Source organism: Tursiops truncatus, chromosome 3, assembly GCF_011762595.2.
Source record: "Tursiops truncatus isolate mTurTru1 chromosome 3, mTurTru1.mat.Y, whole genome shotgun sequence".
NCBI lineage: Eukaryota > Metazoa > Chordata > Mammalia > Artiodactyla > Delphinidae > Tursiops > Tursiops truncatus.
The window spans coordinates 159,405,971-159,425,858 of record NC_047036.1 but is presented as its reverse complement, the minus strand read 5'-3'; the positions used below and the strand labels follow the sequence as shown (position 1 = coordinate 159,425,858).

Below are 19,888 nucleotides of genomic sequence, written 5' to 3'. Positions count from 1 at the left end.
AATATAGAATGCTGAGGAAATTCCCTGGCTGTCCAGTGGTTAGAACTCCAAGCTTCCACTGCAGGGGGCCCGGGATTGATCCCTGGTTGGGGAACTAAGATCCTGTAAGCTTCATGGCACAGCCAAAAAATAAAATAGAATGACGGCTACCAGGGGCTGGTGGGAGAGGAGAACTGGGAATTAGTATTTACGGGTATAGAATTTCAGTCTCAGATGAGTAAAAAGTTCTGGAGATGGATGGTGGTGATTGTACAACAATGTGAATGTACTTAATGCCACTGAACTATACACTTTAAAATGGTTAAAATCATGACTTTTATTTTATGTAATTTTTGCCACAAAGAGGAAAAGAAAAAATTATAATTTTTCGGAAATCAAAACTACAATTCTGATCTTTCAAAGGCAGTATTAAGCAACTAAAGAGACAAGACACAATTTGGGAGAAAATATTGGCAATGCTTATAACCAATGAAGAGCTTGTATCCAGAATACAGAAATAATTCTTGCAACAATAAGAAAATAAAGAACCCCATTAAGAATTGGGCAAAAGATTTGAATGACACTTGGTCAAAACTATATGGATAGATAACAAGCATGTGAAAAGATGTTCAAAATCTTCAGTTATCAGAGAAATATAAATCAATACCACATTGAGATACTACCCCCCACACACGAGAATGGCCAAAATTAAAAGGATGGACCACGTAAGTTCTGTCAAGGATGTTGAGCAGTTGGAACTCATATATTGTTTGTGACAATGTAAAATGAGTCAACCACTTTGGAAAACAGTTTGACAATTTCTAAAATAAACATACACCTGCCCCGTTGGATCCAGCCATTTCATTCCTAAGAATTGACCCAAGAGAAATGAAAGTTCACACAAAAACATGTACACTAATGTTTTTAGCAACTTTCTTTGTAATAGCCCAAAGCTGGAAATGTTAGTGAATGGATGAACAGACGGTGGTCCATCCACACAGTGGAGTACTACTCAGCAATAGTAAGTGATGAACTACCGATACACACGACAACATGGCTGGATCTCTAGAACAGCAGCCAGACCAGCTTGTTCTGCCTGCACGGGGAAGCCTCAGCCCTGCTCCCTGCCCCACCCCGAACAGTGCTTTGAGGAAGGACCATCAACCAGCTGAAAGTCTGGCTCCCACTTTACTCAGTCATTGATTTAAAATTTGTGATGGTCATTTTTAGGGCTTCCCTGGTGGCGCAGTGGTTGAGAGTCCGCCTGCCGATGCAGAGGACATGGGTTCGTGCCCCGGTACGGGAAGATCCCACATGCCGCGGAGCGGCTGGGCCCGTGAGCCATGGCCGCTGAGCCTGCGCGTCCGGAGCCTGTGCTCTGCAACGGGAGAGGCCACAACAGTGAGAGGTCTGCGTGCCGCAAAGAAAAAAAAAACAAAATTTGTGATGGTCATTTTTAAGTCCAAATCTAAAGGTCTCCATAAAACAGCCTGCACAGAGGGCCAGGTCTCTGAGTGGTCACGAGAGGCCAGATCAGGAGGGGTACATTCATTTCCTGAGGCTGCCACAGCTTAACACAATAGAAATTAATTTTCTCTCAGTACTGGAGGCCCAAAGTTCGAAATCAAGATGTTGGCAGGGCCGTGTTTCCTCTGAAGGCCCTAGGATAGAATCCCTCCCCTGCCTCACTCCCAGCTTCTGGTGACTCCAGCAATCCTTGGCATCCCTTGGCTTGTACGTACATTACTCATCTCTGCCTCTTTGTCCACATAGTTTTCTCCCTGTGTGTCTGTGTCTTTTCTCCTCTTCTAATAAGGACACAGTCATTAGATTCAGGGCCCATTCTAATCAGTATGACCTAATTTTTAGTTTTAATAATTTGTTTATTTTTGGCTGCATTGGGTCTTCGTTGCTGCATGCAGGCTTTCTCTAGTTGTGGCGAGCGGGGGCTACTCTTCGTTGTGGTGCGCGGGCTTCTCATTACGGTGGCTTCTCTTTGTTGCGGAGCACAGGCTCTAGGCGTGCCGGCTTCAGTACTTGTGGCACTGGGCTCAGTAGTTGCGGCTCACGGGTACTAGAGCGCAGGCTCAGTAGTTGTGGCATACAGGCTTGTAGTAGTGCTCCGTGGCATGTGGGATCTTCCTGGACCAGGGCTTGAACCCGTGTCCCCTGCACTGGCAGGCGGATTCTCAACCACTGCGCCACCAGGGAAGTCCCAGTATGACCTAATCTTAACTTGACCAAGTACACCTGCCAAGACCCTATTTTTAAAGCTTACATTCTGAATTTCCAGGTAGACGTGAATTTTGGGGCTACCTTATTGAACCTAGTATAAGGGCTCCAAGTGCTAGGTGAGCAGGGGACGCTTCTCTGGAGGCCGTGGGAGCCATGGCAGTGTGGGCAGAGGTGGGTACAGCCAGCTCTCCGTGTCACAGAAACCCCAGGGGCTGGTGCAGGGACAGTGTACAAAGGGCAGTGAGGAGGGGATCCTTTGGGAGGGAGTCAGGAGGGGAGAGAAGCTGTGTGTCTGGGAAGGCAGTGTAATGCCCCCTAGCATGGGAGTGATCACCTTGCTCTGATGCTTTAAATACTCAGGTTTATTCATCATAGGCTCGGGGATAGTGATAAAGAGATTTGCACTCACATCTGACTGAGGAGATCTAGGGTGACAGCCAAAATGATTTTTCAGAGAAGACAGAACATCAAGAGTCCATTTATTTGATGTGCATGGATGAAGTCTCCAACCAAGGGTCAGACGCGTCTCTGGTATGTGAGCTCGCCTGTATACCAGCAACACATCGTCAACGGAGCCTCAGCATCATGCAGCACCCGGGTCTGTCCCTGACCTGACCCGACTCACTGTGTGACCTCAGGCAACATCGCTGAGCCTCAGTTTCTTCCTCTGTAAAGTGGGCTCATGGTCCTTAATGGATGAGATGGGTAAAGTGTCCAGGCCCAGAAGGAAGGCTGAAAACATTAGTCTTCCTTTCTCCTTCCCTCCTCCTCACAAGATCAGAGGCCATGTGACGTCTGTCCCTCCAAAGGGAGGAAAATAGGGAAGGGATGAAGGAGCTGGTGTCCAACTCTCGATGAGTCTCTGGTTTGTTCTGTGACCTTGGCCAAGTCAATGCCCCTTTCCAGGCCTTGGTTTCCCTACCTGTGAAGTGGGCACAAGGGGTTGGGCCTGAGGACATCCAAAATCATTGCTAAGGTTCAGATAATTCCCAGGGAAGAACTGGGGTCTTTCTCAGACCCCAGTGTTGGGCCTGGGGATTTCCCATGTTGTCCAGAGGGGACTCCAATATCTTACTTTTGTAGGTAGAGAAATATCTGGCCTTGTTTTGGGGGAGTGGGCAGGGGTGCAGCATCTAAGACTTGGGTCCAGCTGGAAGGAGGAGGCAGGATGAAATGACTTTCTGGAGGTGGGGCTTCACCTCTTCCCATAGGGTAGGGACGTGCAGTCCCGAGCTTATTTGCATATGATGTGGTCTAGCCAATAGGAGCCCAAGACCATCGGCTCATGGCCTGGGATTGGCTCCCCTGGGGTTCCATCCCAGGCGGTCAGTCCCTGACTGCCTCAGAGGTCTGTCTCTCGCAGGTTAAGACCTTTGTCATGTTCACTGCCTGGGGTCCTGGAGCCAGCTCCATTCATCTCCTTCTGACCCAGGAAGAGCAGATGGTCCTCGTCAGTGGGCAGGAAGTCAGGAGGCCTCTTGGTTCCTGGGGGCAATTCTTCAGCACCCTGGGGGGAGGAGAGAAGAAAGACCCTGTCATAAAGACCACTTCTGCTGTGTCAGCTCAGATATCCTCCAGTTGGGGACAGAGGGCCTGGGAGGACAGAACCTGGGCAGAGTTGCACAATATCCCCTTGTCCAGTGCATAGGTCAGTCCTGTCCCTTCTGCCTCCAAAACCTCCATCCACTTCTCTCCCCCATGCCCGTGTCACCTACAGTCCAGGCCATCAGAGCTTCCATGGATGCCTGCCCACCTCCTCTCTCTGACTCTGCCTATTGTTCTTCCAGAGAATATTTTCCCACAGCAGCTGGAGGGAGCTTTAAAACACTTAAGCCAAATTCCCTCCCTCCCCAGCCCTCACCGTCGAGTCTGCTCTGGCCTCAGACCCTTTGCACCTGCTGTGCCCTCCACCAAGAATGCCCTTCCCTCAGATTTCCCTATGGCTGTCTCCTTCTCATTCTGGACTCTATTAATGTCCCCTCTTCCAAGAGGCTATCCCCATCATAGCATTCTGCTTTATCTTCTTCCTAATATTCACCACCTGCTTAGATCCTATTCCTTTCTCGGTTTAGCCTTCTTCTGCTCCTGCCAGTACAGGTCTGGGTACACAGCAAGTGCTTAATAAATAAGGGAATGAAACAGGGATTCCAAAGCAAGAGCAGGCCTGGATCAGACCCCCCAGGGACAATGTTTCTTAAACTCAGGACATTCCAATAGCAGCCACACGGCTTTGGCCAAGGTTGGTCTACTCCCTGTGGTGTTTCTTATGTAAGAGTTTTCCTAAGTTGACTCACTTTTGAATTAAGCCATTTTCTTTTCAGGAGACACTTTATATCAACACCAAAAGACAAACCAGTTTCACTTGCCATAGATTGGAAGTAATTGTAAAAACAGATACGATGAAAATGAATTCTGCTCAGTGCTTGTTAAAGGGGAAAATGTTGAAGACACATTAGCTCCCAACTGAGCCTTTCCACTGGAAGTAAGGAGAAGTTGAGAAAGACAAACATGCTGACTCACCCTGTCACTTCCCTGAGTTGTGGCCACACACAGAGCACCCGAAGCCACTTCACTGCCCCTCCCCCAACTCCAGGAGCAGAGCCCTAGACTGACCTTCATCAAGCTGTCATCCAGGGTGGCCACTTCTTCCTTAGGGGCCACAGATGCCGTCTGCCGTGTGAGGTCCCACCACAGCAGACCAGGACCCAGGGCACTGCGCTTGGTGGGGCCTGAGGGGGCAGAGAGAAAATGGAATTATTTAGCGAGGGGTGGGGGGCGGGGACTGGAGACCAGGCCCTGGGGAGGGGAAGGGAGAGCTCTGATGGTTTCCAATCCGAGATCTGATAGTGACCCACTGGGGACACTGGCAAGTCTCTGCCCCCACTCTGGGTTTCAGTTGTCTCATCTATACAGTGAGGGGTTGTAATAGAACAACAGTGGATGGCCAGGAGGGTCCGGCACATGGTTCCGTTCACTCCTATGTCCCTATCGTCTAGAATATTGCCCAACAGAGAAAGACTCAATAAAGGCCTGGTGAATGTGAAGTCTGAGACTCGGGAAGCAAGAACAGGTACTATTATCTCTGTTGATTTCTTTTGATCTCTTTCCACTTCTCCATGGGATTCAGAATTCCTGGAGGAGCGCAGAGTTGCTAAGGTCTTGATGAGAAGATATATCAGCACCAGGGACAGCGTCTCGTGGCCCTACCGGCCTTCCTCTAGCAAAGACTTAATTTTGGTGGGCGAAGAGGGAATAGAGAGGTGGATAGGGGATGCCTCTGTTTCTGCCTTTGCAAAATAGGACAAGTCCCACGAGGTGGAGGGTTGTCCTGAAGGTGATACAGCACAAAGGGTGTAGATGTGGCTAGCACACAGTGGCCACTTGGCTGGCAGAAGGATCCTTCCTTCCCTCCCTGTCTGGTGGGTCCTAGAGGCAGAGGGATGGACAGGATGACTTCTAAGAATGCCACACGCCCTCCTTACCCGTCAGGCAGCTGACAAGAGCTCCACATAGCACGGTGCTCACTGTGCCCAGGGCACCATAATAGAGATAGGAAATGGCGTAGAAGCTGTCAGTTAAGGTGGGTTGATCAGGGTCCATTTCGAGGCTGGGGGAGGGAGAGTTGAGCATGAGTCTAAAATCCACTCCCAGCCCATTTGCTTCTTCCTGTCTCCACTCCCACGTCTCCACTCCCACGACCCAGCCCAGTCCTCCATTATTGCTCATCTGGCCATGTGCCAGTTCTCCTTCCCTGCTGCTATCCCACCAACACGGTCAGGCATTCTGTACACACAAGCAGAGGGAGCATTACTAAAATGTAACTCAGACCACCTCCTGCTACTTCTCATCACCCTCCATGGATCCCTATTGCCCTCAGAATCAAACCAAAGTAAGCTCTAAGAAGAAAACAGCTGTGAACCTTTATGACCTTGGATTTGGCAATAGTTTCTTAGATATGACACCAAAAGCACAAGCAGCCAAAGAAAACATAGAGGGAATTCCCTGGCGGTCCAGTGGTTAGGACTCCTTGCTTTCACTGCCGAGGGGGTGGGTTCAATCCCTGGTCAGGGAACTAAGATCCTAAAAACCACGTAGCACAGCCAAACGAAACAAAACAAAGAAAACATAGATAAACAGGACTTCATCAAAATGGAAAACTTTTGTATATCAAAGGATACTGTCAACAGAATGAACGACAACACACAGAATGAGAGAAAATGTTTGCAAATCGTACATCTGATAAGGATCTAATATCCAGCATTATAAAGATATAAGGAATATATAAATTACAACTCAACAATGAAAAGACAAATGGCCCAGTTTAAAAATGAGCAAGGGATCTGAGGAGACATTTCTCCAAAGAAGATATAAATATGGCCAGTAAGCACGTGAAAAGATGGTCAACGTCCTTAGTCATTAGGGAAACACAAATCAAAACCACAATGAGATATCACTTCATACCCAGTAGGATGGCTAGAATTTTTAAAAGGGGAAAATAACAAGTATCGGAGAGGATGTGGAGAAATTGGAACACTCATATGTTGCTGGAGGGAATGTAAAATGATGTAGTCACTGTGGAAAACAGTCTGGTGGCTCCTCAGAAAGTTAAACATAGAATTACCATATGATCCGGCAATTCCACTCCTAGGTATATATCCAGAGAAATGAAAACATATGTCTACACCAATACTTGTACACAAATGTTCACAGCAGCACTGTTCACAATCACTAAATGTCCATCAACTGATGAAGGATAAATAAAATTGATCCATCCACACAGTGAAATATTACTCAGCCATGAAAGGAAGGAAGCTCTGATACATGCTACGATGTGGATGAACCTTAAAAACACCATGCGGAGTGAAGGAAGCCAGAGACAACGGGCCGTGTGTTGTACAATTTCATTCATATGAAATGTACAGAATAGGCAAATCCACAGTGACAGAAACTGGATTAGTGGTTGCCAGGGGCTACAGGGAGGTGGAAACGGGGAGTGACTGCTAAAGTGTACAGAGTTTTATTTTTTGGTCTTTTTTGTTTTGTTTGTTTTTGAGGTAATGAAAATATGCTTCAGTTAGTGGTGATGACTGTATAACCTGGGGAATATACTAAAAGCCACTTTTAAACGGCTAATTTTATGGTCTGTAAATGATATCTCAATTTAGAAAGCAAAGAATCAGATTCCTCTGGCTGGACCTCTTCTCCTATCCTTACTCCTCGCATTAAATCCACCCCAACCTCACCATAGTTGGAATGCACTAAAGTGAACCCTGGGGGACTTCCCCGGTGGCGCAGTGGTTAAGAATCCGCCTGCCAGTGCAGGGGACACGGGTTCGATGCCTGGTCCGGGAAGATCCCACATGCCGCGGAGCAACTAAGCCCGCGAGCCACAACTGCTGAAGCCCGCGCACCTAGAGCCCGTGCTCCGCAACAAGAGAAGCCACCGCGATGAGAAGCCCGCGCACCACAACGAAGAGTAGCCCCCGCTCGCCGCAACTAGAGAAAGCCTGCCCGCAGCAATGAAGACCCAACGCAGCCAAAATAAATAAGTAAATAAATAAATAAACTGAACCCTGGTCTCAGAGCCTTTGCACTTTCTTTCCCCTCTGCTGGAAATGCCCTTCCCTCACTTCTTCCTGCTCCCCGCTCCTCCTCTCAATCGGGCCAGGATCCCTCCCTGGCCACGCCTCCCGCTCACACCAGCTCGCTCACCTGGAGGCCCTGCTGGAGGCGTTGGCGGCGAGAATCGGGTCTAGGATGCCAGAGGCGTTGGCCGAGGGCACAGCACAGCCGGCGGCCGATGAAGGCAGGACCCCCATGGACTGCGCGCTAGGCGGGTACAGAGTGGCACCCACGGCCACCCACAGCGACAGCGCCAAGCCCACCGCCAGCCCGGACAGGACGCCCTGATGGGGGACCCAGTGTCAGTGGAGGGTACTCCCAGCCCCTCACCTCGCTCACCCCCACTCACCAGCGTATTGCAGGCGGGGAGGAACATTCCCAGGATGAAAGCTCCTAGGAGGGGGCCGCTGATGACTCCCATGATGGTGAAGGAGCCCTGGGAGAGTGGGTGGGGTTGAGACTGAGAGCAGAGCTCTCCCACCTTTCCTGTCCTCAGTTTACCCGCTGGGAAAGGAAGACCTGGGGAATTCTACTGTGGACCTTGAGACTCCTCTGTGCCCTAAAGGGGAGGCGACTCCTTGTGCCTGCCTCTCTCCCAAAGATGCTGATTCTCTCTCTTGACAAACTTGGTTCCACCTCCAGGCCAGAAGGAGGCCCTTCTTGCCCCCAGGCCACCATTCCCGCTCCTAGCTGCCCCCGCTCCCCCGTCCCCCCCCCCCGCCCCCGCTTTTGGCCAGGTGGCTGCAGGAAGTACCCTGCCTGTGGCATCAGTCAGAACTCAGTTCTGCCGCTGACATGTGTAACCTTCTCGGAGCCTCATTTCAACGTGGATGTTGCCTCACCTCTTGGGGAGATTAGGGCAGGGTGGGGAGCGGGGCTCACCTCGAGAACGCCGCCCCCCAGCAGGGAGGACAGAGCTGCCACAGTGAGACAGGCCGAGCCGTAGATGAGCGCTGTAGTGGATGGGGATGGCACTGTCAGCGGGGAGAGGCTGCCCTGGCCCCCCACCCGGGTCCCCCCAACTCACACAGCCCCTTGGAGATGATGACAAGTCTCCGGGGGGTCAGACTCGGCAGCCGAGGTTTGATGAGGTCCTCCACAGTGACAGCAGCCATGGCATTGATGCTGGTGGATGCAGTGCTGGCAGGTACACGGGAGGGGAGAGGGGTGTCCTCAGGCCACATCAAGGGATTGGCCACACACACCCTGGGGCCTATCTGCTAGGGGAGGCCCCCAGCTGCCCACACTATCTGGCCTGCCAGGACCCCCAGCCAGCCCGAGGGCAGAGGCAGGGGCGACAGAATTCCTCAGGAGTGGAGATGTCCACATCTCTACACTCCCCCATAGACCTGAGACACCCTCGCAGGAGCAAGGACACCCATGACCAAGGACACAAATGACACAAGTTCTCATTACAGAGCGATAATGGGGTGCAGAGAGCAGTCTCATGGAACTCTGGTCACAGCAGGAGCAGGCCACAAGTTGTAGAAGATTTGAAACTACCAGAGTGTGAGGCCCCTGAGGGCAAGAGTGGGGGACCGCTTGGCCATGGCTGTGCCCCAGTATTTAGAACAGCAGTGCCTGCCACATAGGTGCTTATCAAACATTTGTTTGGGGGATGGAGGACAGAAAGAAGGGAAAGGAGTCTCGTGTGGCCCTGCCGGGGACTAAGACGGTAAAGACTCTGGAGCTGGGGTCCTGATGCCCAGGGTGTGCCCTTTGCCAGAGCCCACCTGATGGGGACTGAGCAGTAAATGATGGACATGCCCAGAACATTCCATCTCACAGGGGAGTGGCTGGTAGAGACAAGGAGGACCCACAGGCTCAGATGTGGCCAAGTGAGCAAGCTGTACCACTCACCTGAGGGTGCCACTGTAGGCACAGGCCAGAAAGAGCCCAGGGACTCCAGGCAGGTCCACGAAGATGTCCAGCACCATCAAGGGCATGTACTGGGGGGAGTCGGGGGTCAACCTCCAGGACAGCAGCACCCCAAGGGCAGGGGCTTCTGTCTGTCCTTACACTGCACGTCCCCAGCACCCTGTACAGACCAGGCTCACAGTGGGCACTTAGCGTGTGTGTGTTTGTTGATCGACTTTGCGATACCATGCAAAGAGCCCTGGGACCTGAGTGAGGCAAGGTCCTGTGTCATCCCCACTTTACTGATGGAGCCAGTGAGACCAAAGAGGTACACACCTTGCTTGAGGTTACACAGTCAGACAGTCCAGGATCTGACCCCAGAGGAGGATCTGATGGGATGGTCTTGCAGCCTCTGCCAGCTCTGAACCCCAGGGTCAGAGATCCCGCCAGGGTGTGCAGGTCTAGGTCTTGGCCCTGGTGCTGCCCCTGACTTGCCTGTGGACCTCAGGCAATTGCTCTACCCACGACCTCCTGCCTCAGTTTCCTCATCTGTAAGTCAAGGGCCATGGCAACCTTGGCCTCATCACATGTTGAAAGATTTGATGGGAAATTAACTGCTTGTGAAGGGAACAGCATAAGACACAGAGTAGACACTTGGGACATGAGAGAGGGTCATTATGGTTAATGTCATCATTTCATGATGGACCATGGTCCCATCTCCTCCTTGATAGCCTTCAGGGAGTCTGAAATGCCCCTCCCCTACTCCCTCCCATGGCTTCCCATCAACTCCCAGATCCTCCTGTGAGCTGAGCTCTTTCCTGCCTCTGGACCTTTGCACAGGCTGTCTCTACTTTTCCACTCTCACCCGCAGAGACTCATCCAGAGGTTCACAGTGGGGGTGGGTAGATAGAAGTGGCCTAGGAGCCTGGACCAGACTCACCTGGTCTGGGGCAGAGATACGCCCTGCCAGGAGAGGGTCACAGTCAAGGTAGAACGTGAACATGATGATGCCACAGAAAGCAGCACTGGACACGATCAGGAACAGGCCCAGTTGGTTGACGAGCACGGCCCTGGGGGGAGAGGTGGTCTCAGAAGGGGAGGGGAGCAGCACGTCCCCGAAGTATATCCACTTTGCCCCTCCCAAATACTCACAGCTTGGCCTGTTTCTCCGTGCGACAGGCCATGTAGCGCTGCACCTGTGCTTGGTTCACACCATACATTGAAAGCCATACCAATGTGCCACCGACAACAAAAGTCCAGAATGTGTAGCGGCTCCTTGGGTCCAGGTCAAAGCTGGATGAGGGCAGGGACAGTCAGCCATGTGGGGATGCCACACTGACTTCACCCTCCCAAAGTGCCCCGGATAGCCATTCTGCACCTTATGGGCCTTAAAGGGATATTTGGGGTAGGTTCTGAAGTGTGACTAGGAGTTTGAATCATCCACGTATGCATTCAGAAAACATTTTTTCTATGTTCAGCTGGGAGCTCAGAGAGCCTGCAGTCCCCAGTCTGGGCTAGGGGGTGGGGTGGTGCACAAGTCTGGGCCAGATGGAGGGATGGGGGCGGTGGGAGTACAGAGAGGGGGAGCCAGGGTTCTGTCCGTGGGGAGTCTCGGGAGGGGAGCAAGGAGGGCTTCCTGGAGCAGGAGGCGTTGGCTGGCTTCTCTCAGGGCAGACAGATGTCAGCTCCATCGTTTGGCAGTATCCCCCTTTATGTTTTCACTTACTCCATCAGGTTGATCCTGGAGTGGTTCTTGGCAAGCTCAAGTACTTGCCCAGGTCCACCCACGAGCATAGTTCCGCGAGCCAGGACAACCCAGAAACCACTCAGCATCACTAAGACCTGAAACACGTCGGTCCAGATCACAGCCTTCATGCCGCCCTGCAAGATGTGACAGAGAGGGAGACGGGGTGTCAGATGGGAATCTGTCTGGGGCCTACAGGACAGGGCAGAGGTAGGAGGGAGAAGGAGTCAGGTGGCGGACCTGGCTGGGGCCAACCTGGCCTGGCCTCCAGCAGTGGCTGGGACCAATACCCCTCTCTGCCTCGGTTTCCTTATCTGTAAAATGGGGGTAATAACAGTACCTTCCTCAGGGTATCATTGTGAACTAAATTAGTTACTATAAGAAAAATATTTGGAAGAGCATCTGGCACATACAAGTGTTCAGTGAGTGATGGCTGCCACCATTATTATCATTATTAGTACTACTGTTGTTATTAGCTGTTGTTTTTACCCATCCAGCCTTCATGTCTTTGGCATGTTCTTCATGTTTTTGTCTTGGCAGCCCCTGGATTTTCCTTTGGAGAAGCCCCTTCCCCCACCCAGGTCACTTGGGTGAAGCTAACCCTGCTCCCAGCTCCAGGAATAGCCAATCAGAACATCCTAGCTACCCAAACATCTGTGAATGGCTCATCCTTCACAGAATACCAGAGCCAGCCAAACAGAACCCTTCAGGGACTTCAGCCAGCCCATCCTGAAATTGGAACTCACTTGCTGCTGGAAGGAAGCCAAAAGGGATGGAAGCCTGGAGCTAATGAGGTCCCTAGAGATGGGAGAGGGACCCAGAGGACTCTGTTGTAGCCCCTGGATCCACCCATGCCTGAAGCTAGATTGTCCTTGGACTTTCAGCAATAAACCTTTCAAATCACCTTTCATAATAAAGATGAGGAAGTAGGCCCAGTTGGGACACAGGCTTCCTCCGGAGGAAGGGAAGGTAGGGAGTGGATGGGCCTGCCCACAGTCTCTCCCACTCAGTGGACATGGAGCCCCACGTCGGGTGGGGGTAGGGGGACATTCACCACAGTAGTGTAGAAGGTGCAGATGACTCCGGTAGACAGGAGCGATGCCCAGATGTCCAGCCCTGTCACTGCAAGGAGACCCTCTCATTAGGCTGCTGTGCAGGGTGTAAACTTGGCCTCCACTCTCTTGGGCCCTCTTCTCTCCAGGAGGATACTTCCCTCCCAAGTCTCTCCTAGGGCTGCCCCTTCCTTCCCCTGGTCCAGTCTCTGAGCTTTTGTCCCCTCCTCGTCACCCTCCCCCGAGTCAAACCTTGGTTCAGGATGAGCGCGGGGGCGTAGATCACGATGCCGGTGTACAGCATCTGCAGGTAGAGGGCAGGGGCAGGTGAGTAGGGGCGGGGGGATTGGGGGGCTCCTGGGTTAAGAAGGCATTAGGAGATAGGGGGAGAAGGGTGGTTGGGGTACGTGACTGGGGGCAGATGGGCAGGGCCATGTAGGGTCGCGGCGGGCTCGGGTAGCGCGTATGCGAGAGGCCTGTGGGCCAAACTTGTATTATAGACGAAGCCTCTTGGGGGCGGGGCCAGAAGGATTGTGGGCGGGGCCTAGGCAAGGCTTTGCGGGGTTGGGGCGGGACCCACGGGGCGGGGTCGTGAGGGAAGGAAGAGGGCTCTGGGCGGGACCGACCAAGATTTGACCCGAGCTGGAACCTGGGGGCGAGGGCGGGGCCGAGGCCACTCACTGTAGCTACCAGGTACTGCAGGGTCCCGCAGAGCCGCACAGCGCGGCTGAAGCGCAGCTCCAGATACTGCAAGGAGGAGCCGAGGGCTCATGGTCACTTGGACTGGCCTTACCCAGGGGTCCGACGCGTCTGGGGTCCTTCACTCGCCCTCTTGGCTTCTGCCCGCCCTCGAGAGGGCAACTGCGCTCTCCTCACTCTTGCCCACGGGGGCTCCCGCCCGGAGCACACACTCCGACCTACCTGCACACACCTGCGCACACGCGCCATCCCCGCGCCTGTCCACATGGCGCGTGCCCAGGAGGACTGAGCCATCAAGTGTGTACACATCAGCCCCACCCACTCCCATTCATGTCTGATCGTCCCCCGGGGCCGCCGCCTCTCTGAGTCAACTTTGGTAAGATACAGACAGTGCCTGTAGCAGGCTGCCTACCGTACACTGGTCAAGATTTTAATCACTTTGCTCACTGCCCTGGAGCGAGGTCCTGTAATTAGCCCAGTTTGACGTTTGGGAAACCCGAGCAGATAGGCAACCCCTTGCCGAAGGTAGGAGGAGGCTGGGATGTCGGATTTCGAATCCTGAGCCCGCCGCCCGGCGAGCACTCGGGTGTACGCAAGCCCAGGCATGTGGGTTGCAAGTGTGTGCCTGTGCGCACGTGAGTGCGCTCCTGGCCGAGCCTGGCCACGCCCTGACCGGGTTTCCACCAAAGGGAATCCGGACGCCGGCTCGTCTACCTCCTTCCTGCCCCTGGCCCCAGTGCCTGGGGCTTCTTCCCAGAGCCCTCGCCACCTGTCCGCCCGGGGGGCCCCCACATTAAAGCACTAAGGAGCCCGCCTGCGGCCCCCTGCAGCCCCCTGCGGCCCCCTGCACAGCAGTTCAAATCCTCAGGATCTCCCCCGCCGCGACCCTGCGTTCCCAGCCAGGCAGGTCCTGACGCTGCCGGGCCTCTGCCTGGTACCTGGTAGGTGCTGGTGAGGCCCAGGCGGTAGAAGACCGGCAGGAAGAGCAGGGCAGTGAGCAGAGAGTTGAGCAGCTGTCCCAGGCACATCCAGAGGAACTTGAGGCCGTAGCGGTAGGCCTCGGCCGGCACGCCCAGCACCTGTACCGCCGACATGAAGCTGGCGGCCAGCGAGAGGCCAACGGGCAAGGCAGTCAGGCGCCGGCCCCCGGTGAAGAAATCCTCGGCGCTGCGCTGCCCGCCCCGGGCTAGCCCGACCCATAGCCCGATGCCGGTGGACACCAGCAGCATGAGAGCGAAGACCCCGTAGTCCCAGGCTCCGAACGTGGCCCGCGCCCCTGCCTCGACGGCGGCCATGAGGTGTGGGTGAGGGGACCAGGCGTGTCCTCCGCCCTTCCAGCCACCCCGCGTGTCTCGGGTCAGGGAAATTGGCAGTGGCAGAGGAGGCAGGACTGCGCAGAGGTGGGAGGATGCTCGGCCTCGGCAGCTACACGGCAAGCCTGTCCCCTTTGGTCCCCCGCGGGCCGGGGCTCCCTGGTCAAGGAATCTGTGGCTCCTTGCTGCGGTCGCCTGTCTCCCTGTCCCTCCTCTTCGTCTTCGTGTCTGTCTCCACCGTCTGTCTGTCCGTCCACCTGGCCTCCCACTCGGTCCGATTGCCCGGTGCAGCTGTGCGTCCACCACCCAGACGTCCGTCCGTCTCCCTGGGAGCTGTGCTCAGCGCTGACTGCAGGAGGTCTCGGTGGGGCTCAAAGGGGCAGCTCGCGGTGGCGGGCTGTGGATTTATTGGGCTCCCGGGTCAGCAAAACTCCGCCCCCAGACCTGGGGGCGGGCAGGACCCGCACCCTTTCCTCCCTGGATTCGATCGGATAAGCCGGGACAGGACACGTAGGTGGCTGCTGGGGGGAGTGGGGTGGCGGAGCTGGGGAGGCTCCCAAATGCCCCCCGCTTGCTTCGTGTGGCACTTTCCGCTGACCATAAGCTGTTAATGCCTCCCTTTGACAGGTGGGGAAACTGAGGTTCTGAGATGGCATGTCACTCACCCAAGGCCACACAGCCTGGAGCAGTGGCTGCACCATTCAAATCGCCACTGTGCTTTTTGCACCTTGAGCTACGGGGAGCTCACTCACCCACAGGAGTGGGGTTTACTTTCAAGGTTGCAGGGTCCCATAAGGAAAGTTTGCTGTGCTTGAAACACCGCCCCCAACTGGCACCGTGACCCACTCCCTTTCTCTAGAACCAAACCCCACTCTCAGGCTAAGTTGAGTGGGAGGCATTCAAGTCCTGAATGCATACATATTTGAGGAAGTCTTTGCTTCTCTCTGGGCCTCAGTTTCCCCATCTGTAAATGGGGGTAAAATAGCCCTTGCCTCAGAGGAGTAAATTGAACCTGCATAACAAAAGCCTGGCACAGAGTAAGTACCTCATTCATTCATTTCTTTGTCCATTCATTGGTTCCTTCACCAAACATGCACTGAGTGTCTACGCTGTGCCAGACATTAAGTGTATAATGGAGGTCACGGGGGACGGATCGTCTGTGGCCATGAACCTGAATAAATGGAGACAGGACTACCTGGGGAAGTAGTGTCTGGCATGTCCCTATCGCACAAATGAGACCAGAGGTACAGGGGAAGGGGAAGTCCCTTGTCTAGGGTCATGTCATCAAGAAACTCAGACACTGTCATCTGGAGGCTCTGACCTCTGGGTTCATGTCCTAGTTCGACCTCCAAAAGCTGGGTTCCCTCCTCCATAAGCGAGAGGGATCTAAGAATTTGCCCGGTTTCATGCTAGCGCACTGGAACCCTCCCCAGCCTCTGCCGCCCCCTGGTGGCCTCTTCTGGCCTACACACGTCACCCAAGCTGGGTCCAGCGTCCCCCAGGCATCCTCATGTTTCGCCCAGGACCGTCTTCTCACTCTCTCCGCGCAAGGGTGCAGAGCCAGCCTGCTCTTCCCTGCATCTGCTGCCTGCTGGTGTGCACCTTTCACCTGTGCCAGGAGGATGGGGAGGACACCGAATTCCTCCTCCTTCTACTCCCCCGCTGCATCCTCCTGGAAAACCTGGTGGGAAAGGGGAAATCCAGGATTCCCACAGGGCCAAGCAAGCGAATGCAAATATATGCAAATTGATGCAAACTCAGGCAAAACCTGTCGTATCTCCCCAGGGAGGTTCTAGGAACAGGACACTGGGGACACAACAGGATCCAGGTGGACCCACCCCGCTCACGGCCTCATGGCTCTGACCAAGCCAGCAGATGAATACCCATTTCAGAAGCTAACAGATGACAAGAGTGAAGCAAGGTCAAAGATGGAGACAGCCTGGGGGGCCACTTAATGTGGGGTCTCAGGGAGGGGCTCTGCAGGCAGAGAATGAGCCAGGCTTCGAGAGAGCTGGGGGGAGGGCCCTGAGGTGGGAAGGAGCAGGACAGGGAGGGACGCAGTGGACCTTGAGCCTTGGCGAGGGTTCTGGGTTTTATTCTGAGGGCGCTGGTCAGTGGGGGCGGGCCGCCATTAAAGAATCTGGAGCAAATGAGGGACCTAACGAGAGTTCTAGGTTCTGAAAAGCCCACCATGTCCAAGGCGGCGATTGAGGGGTGGGGAGAAATGGGTGGGTTCAGGACATGTTCTGGACTTCCTGCACGGGAGGCCCAGAGTTGGAGGCCCTGCAGGGGGCGTGGTAGAGGAGAAAGTATGGAGGAGGGCAGGGATTAGGGAGGGGAAGCAGTCACACCTTCCCCGACTGTGTGATTCCTCATGGAATGGGAGGAGGGCAGGCAGGACCCCAGGACCCCCTGTCGATGGGGGGAGAGGAGCAGGGTGATCCCTGAAGGCCCAGCAGCAGCAGTCTAAGCAAAAGGGGCAGGAATGTCGGGGTGCTGGGTGCGTGTCTGCTGCCCCCACTCCTGCCTGCTGCCTGGGTTCCAGCGTTCCCACGTCTCCCTGGTGACAGGGCAAGGGGCGGAGACGAGAGGTCATGAGCTACTCTAGCCCTAGCTTGACCTGCTGGGTATCTGTCCTTGAACATCTAACCCTGCACTCAGTAAAAGCAAACCTTTATTACCACTGGTGGCTGTCATGGTCATTGTCATTGTGAGATTCTCTGATTCCAAGTCCTAAGGATTCTGATCCTACGATTCTCAGAGTCTCTGGGCGTCAGGATCTACTACAGGTCTCCTGCCACCCCCACCCCCACCGTCTTGCCCTGGCACCTGCCCTTGGTCCTGACACAGGAGTGAGGTGCAGGGTGGGTCAGGGATGGGCGGCTCTTCCCCAGGGCTCCCAGCTCTGACCAGTCTGTGACAGCCAGCACCTTGACAAGCCCTGGGAGTGTCTCAGCACCTGAGGAGGGAGGGGTCCACCAGGCCTCTCGGGTTCCAGATTCTTGCCCATCCTTGGGCTGGCCGGGTGAGTCCGGGCAAGGACCTGTTCCTGGGCCCCAGCTGACCACAGAGAGGAGTCAGTGATCCAAGTGGCCAGTCCTGCCTCACAGACCACACATGGATGGGCCCACTTCCTCCTAGCTCTGGGCCTTTGCGCTGGTTGGTCCTGGCATCTCAACTCCCACTGGAGATTGAGGGTTCAGCTCAGCGGTCCTCACCTCCAGCCAGCTTTGGAAAGCCTACAAAGGTGTTTACTTCTCATGTTCTAGTCATGCAGACCCAGGGTAAAAACAGCTGCTGGAGTACCAGCCATTGTGCCTATATTCTAGCCAGATGGTAGTTCCTGGAAATGGCACACCTCACTACTGCTAGTGTCACATGCCCATCCCTAGGTTAAAAGGAGGCTGGGAAACTTCTGGGTACCATCTAGGTATGGAGATTCCTCTTACTGAGGAAGGAGAGAAGGAATATTTAGGAATTTCTGCCAGAAAGCACAGGGTTAATGAAATCAACTAGGGAAACATAAAGAAAAACTTGGCCTGGCCCCCCAAAATACACCTTAAACATCAGAAAGCACCCTGAGGAAAAAAGTATTTGCAACATATGTAGATTTTTTTCAGGCTTTTGCCCCACATACCTGAGCTTTTTTTTCGGGGGGTGGGGTGGGTGCACACCACATGGCTTGCAGGATCTTAGTTCCCCGACCAGGGACTGAACCCGGGTCCCAGAGGTGAAAGTGCGGAGTCCTAACCACCTGACTGCCAGGGAATAACGATGCCAGAGCTTTTAAAAAGTGGTTCAACTTCGTAAGATTTTTTTCTTTCATATAAACGACTTTTGTATCAGGGCAGAAGGCTTTCGCATAAGGAAAAGCAAATTCAAATCCTAAGATGTGGTTTTTTTCAGCCACCGGCTTGCTAACCCAAGTTGTGGGCAAGGCTGGAGGAAAACATGACCCCTTCTTATTAAGTGCTGTTGAGAATGAACTGGTACATCCGTGGAAGACATTTTGACAGAGTTAACATCAAAAATTTGACCCAGCATTGCCAGACCCAGGACTTTACCCCACGTGGTGCAGATACAGGTCATCACCACTCTTCTCAGACTTACTTAACTCCTCCTGGTGACGCAGTGACACACATGGCCCCTGCCCTCTCAGACTCAGTCTGGTGGGGGACAGAAACCCAATGGTTTACAGTCTTCAGTGAGGCAGTGATGATCTGTGGAGAGTAGTCTAGGCACAGCGCTCAGCAAGTGCAAAGGCCCGGGAGGTGGGAAAGAAGCACCGGTGTCGGAACAGGAAAAGCAGCCAGCAAGGACCCAGGGCCTGTCTTTCCCATGAGAATGGCTGGCTGTGCCTGAGCCCTGCCTCGGGCACCTCTCCAAGAACAGGTGGGGTCTGAAGTGAGCTGGTTTTCTGGAAACCACCCAGGATCATCCTGCCAACTAGCCCCACCGCCACAGGTGGGGAAGGGGAGACTGTGCCCCTATCCAGGACCACCCTCCAGGACTGGTTGCTCTCCCCGCCCCCTCAACTACCTCTCTGTGCCTCAGCTTCTTCCCAATCGACGGCTCTCTGGAACACAAGGCAGGTCCTCGTTGACCTGTGTACCCACCGCCTGCAGAGTAGTGACTCCCTAAGGCCTGTCAACTGAGCAGATCGGGTCAGTGTCCAGACCTTCTGAAGAGGACACTCAAGGTTCAAAGGGCCAGGGTTGCCCAGGGTGACACACCAAGGACAGATGTTCCCAACATCTGAGCGCTTAGCTGTGCCTCAGCCTCCTGGCTGAGGAGCTCAGGCCAGGGTGGGATTAGCTTCATGCCTGGAATTCCAGGAGACAGATGCCCACTGTGAAACCTTGACCTCCTTGGGCAGGATTAGGACAGCTTCATTCAAGGGGCCTCCAGCTGGCGAAGGGGAAACAAGCTAGCACAGCAGGCTCATGACCCTCTTGGACGCCCCCTTGTGCCTGCTGTGAGGATCCTGACCAGGGTTGTAGGCTGGGTGGGGAAGGCCACACACAGAATGAAACCAACCCCATCAACCTGATCTCCCCCAGGGTGCAGCTGTCATCTCACCACCACAGAAATGGGGGGCGGTGGGGGGAGGCACAGAGCTGAGAACTGTGTCTAACAAGGCAGGTAAGAAAGATCTGGGGGCCAAACCTGTGGCCATACAGCATACCCCAAAGCTCACAGCACAGAGCTGCCTGCTGGCACCAAGAGAGCTGAGGGGGGCAGCGGCTGGCCATTCCTAGAGCTCCCCTTCTGGAGAACCCAATGTCAGGGTCCTACTCGAGGAGAGGACTCCTCCCAGAGCACTCACAGCTTGGCTGCACCCTTTTGAGTTCTGCAGGGTGTGCAAAGAAAACAACTGTATCTGAGCG

General features: G+C 54.1%; 1 protein-coding gene across 1 annotated transcript; it reads right to left on the bottom strand.

Moving 5' to 3' along the window:
- Nucleotides 1–296: 296 nt before the first annotated feature.
- Nucleotides 297–15,016, bottom strand: SLC5A5 (solute carrier family 5 member 5). Its single transcript, XM_033853915.2, has 15 exons — nucleotides 14,127–15,016; nucleotides 13,171–13,236; nucleotides 12,742–12,793; nucleotides 12,492–12,559; nucleotides 11,420–11,574; nucleotides 10,846–10,986; nucleotides 10,634–10,763; nucleotides 9,697–9,785; nucleotides 8,864–8,976; nucleotides 8,719–8,789; nucleotides 8,186–8,272; nucleotides 7,927–8,120; nucleotides 5,697–5,821; nucleotides 4,828–4,943; nucleotides 297–3,721 (listed from the first exon to the last, which is right to left on the bottom strand). Exons 1-15 carry the CDS (start codon nucleotides 14,481–14,483, stop codon nucleotides 3,557–3,559), a joined length of 1,929 nt encoding a protein of 642 aa, XP_033709806.1. The 5' UTR covers nucleotides 14,484–15,016; the 3' UTR covers nucleotides 297–3,556.
- Nucleotides 15,017–19,888: the final 4,872 nt, after the last annotated feature.

Bases quoted from the DNA above. Each gene is read 5' to 3' on its own strand.
- SLC5A5 (XM_033853915.2), bottom strand. From the start codon at position 14,483: ATGGCCGCCGTCGAGGCAGGGGCGCGGGCCACGTTCGGAGCCTGGGAC. The intron at 10,987-11,419 runs GTAAGTGAAAAC...GCCCTCATCCAG, and splicing joins TCCAGGATCAACCTGATGGA to CTTTGACCTGGACCCAAGGA. The intron at 8,121-8,185 runs GTGAGTGGGGGT...GTCCCCCATCAG, and splicing joins TCCCCGCCTGCAATACGCTG to GGCGTCCTGTCCGGGCTGGC.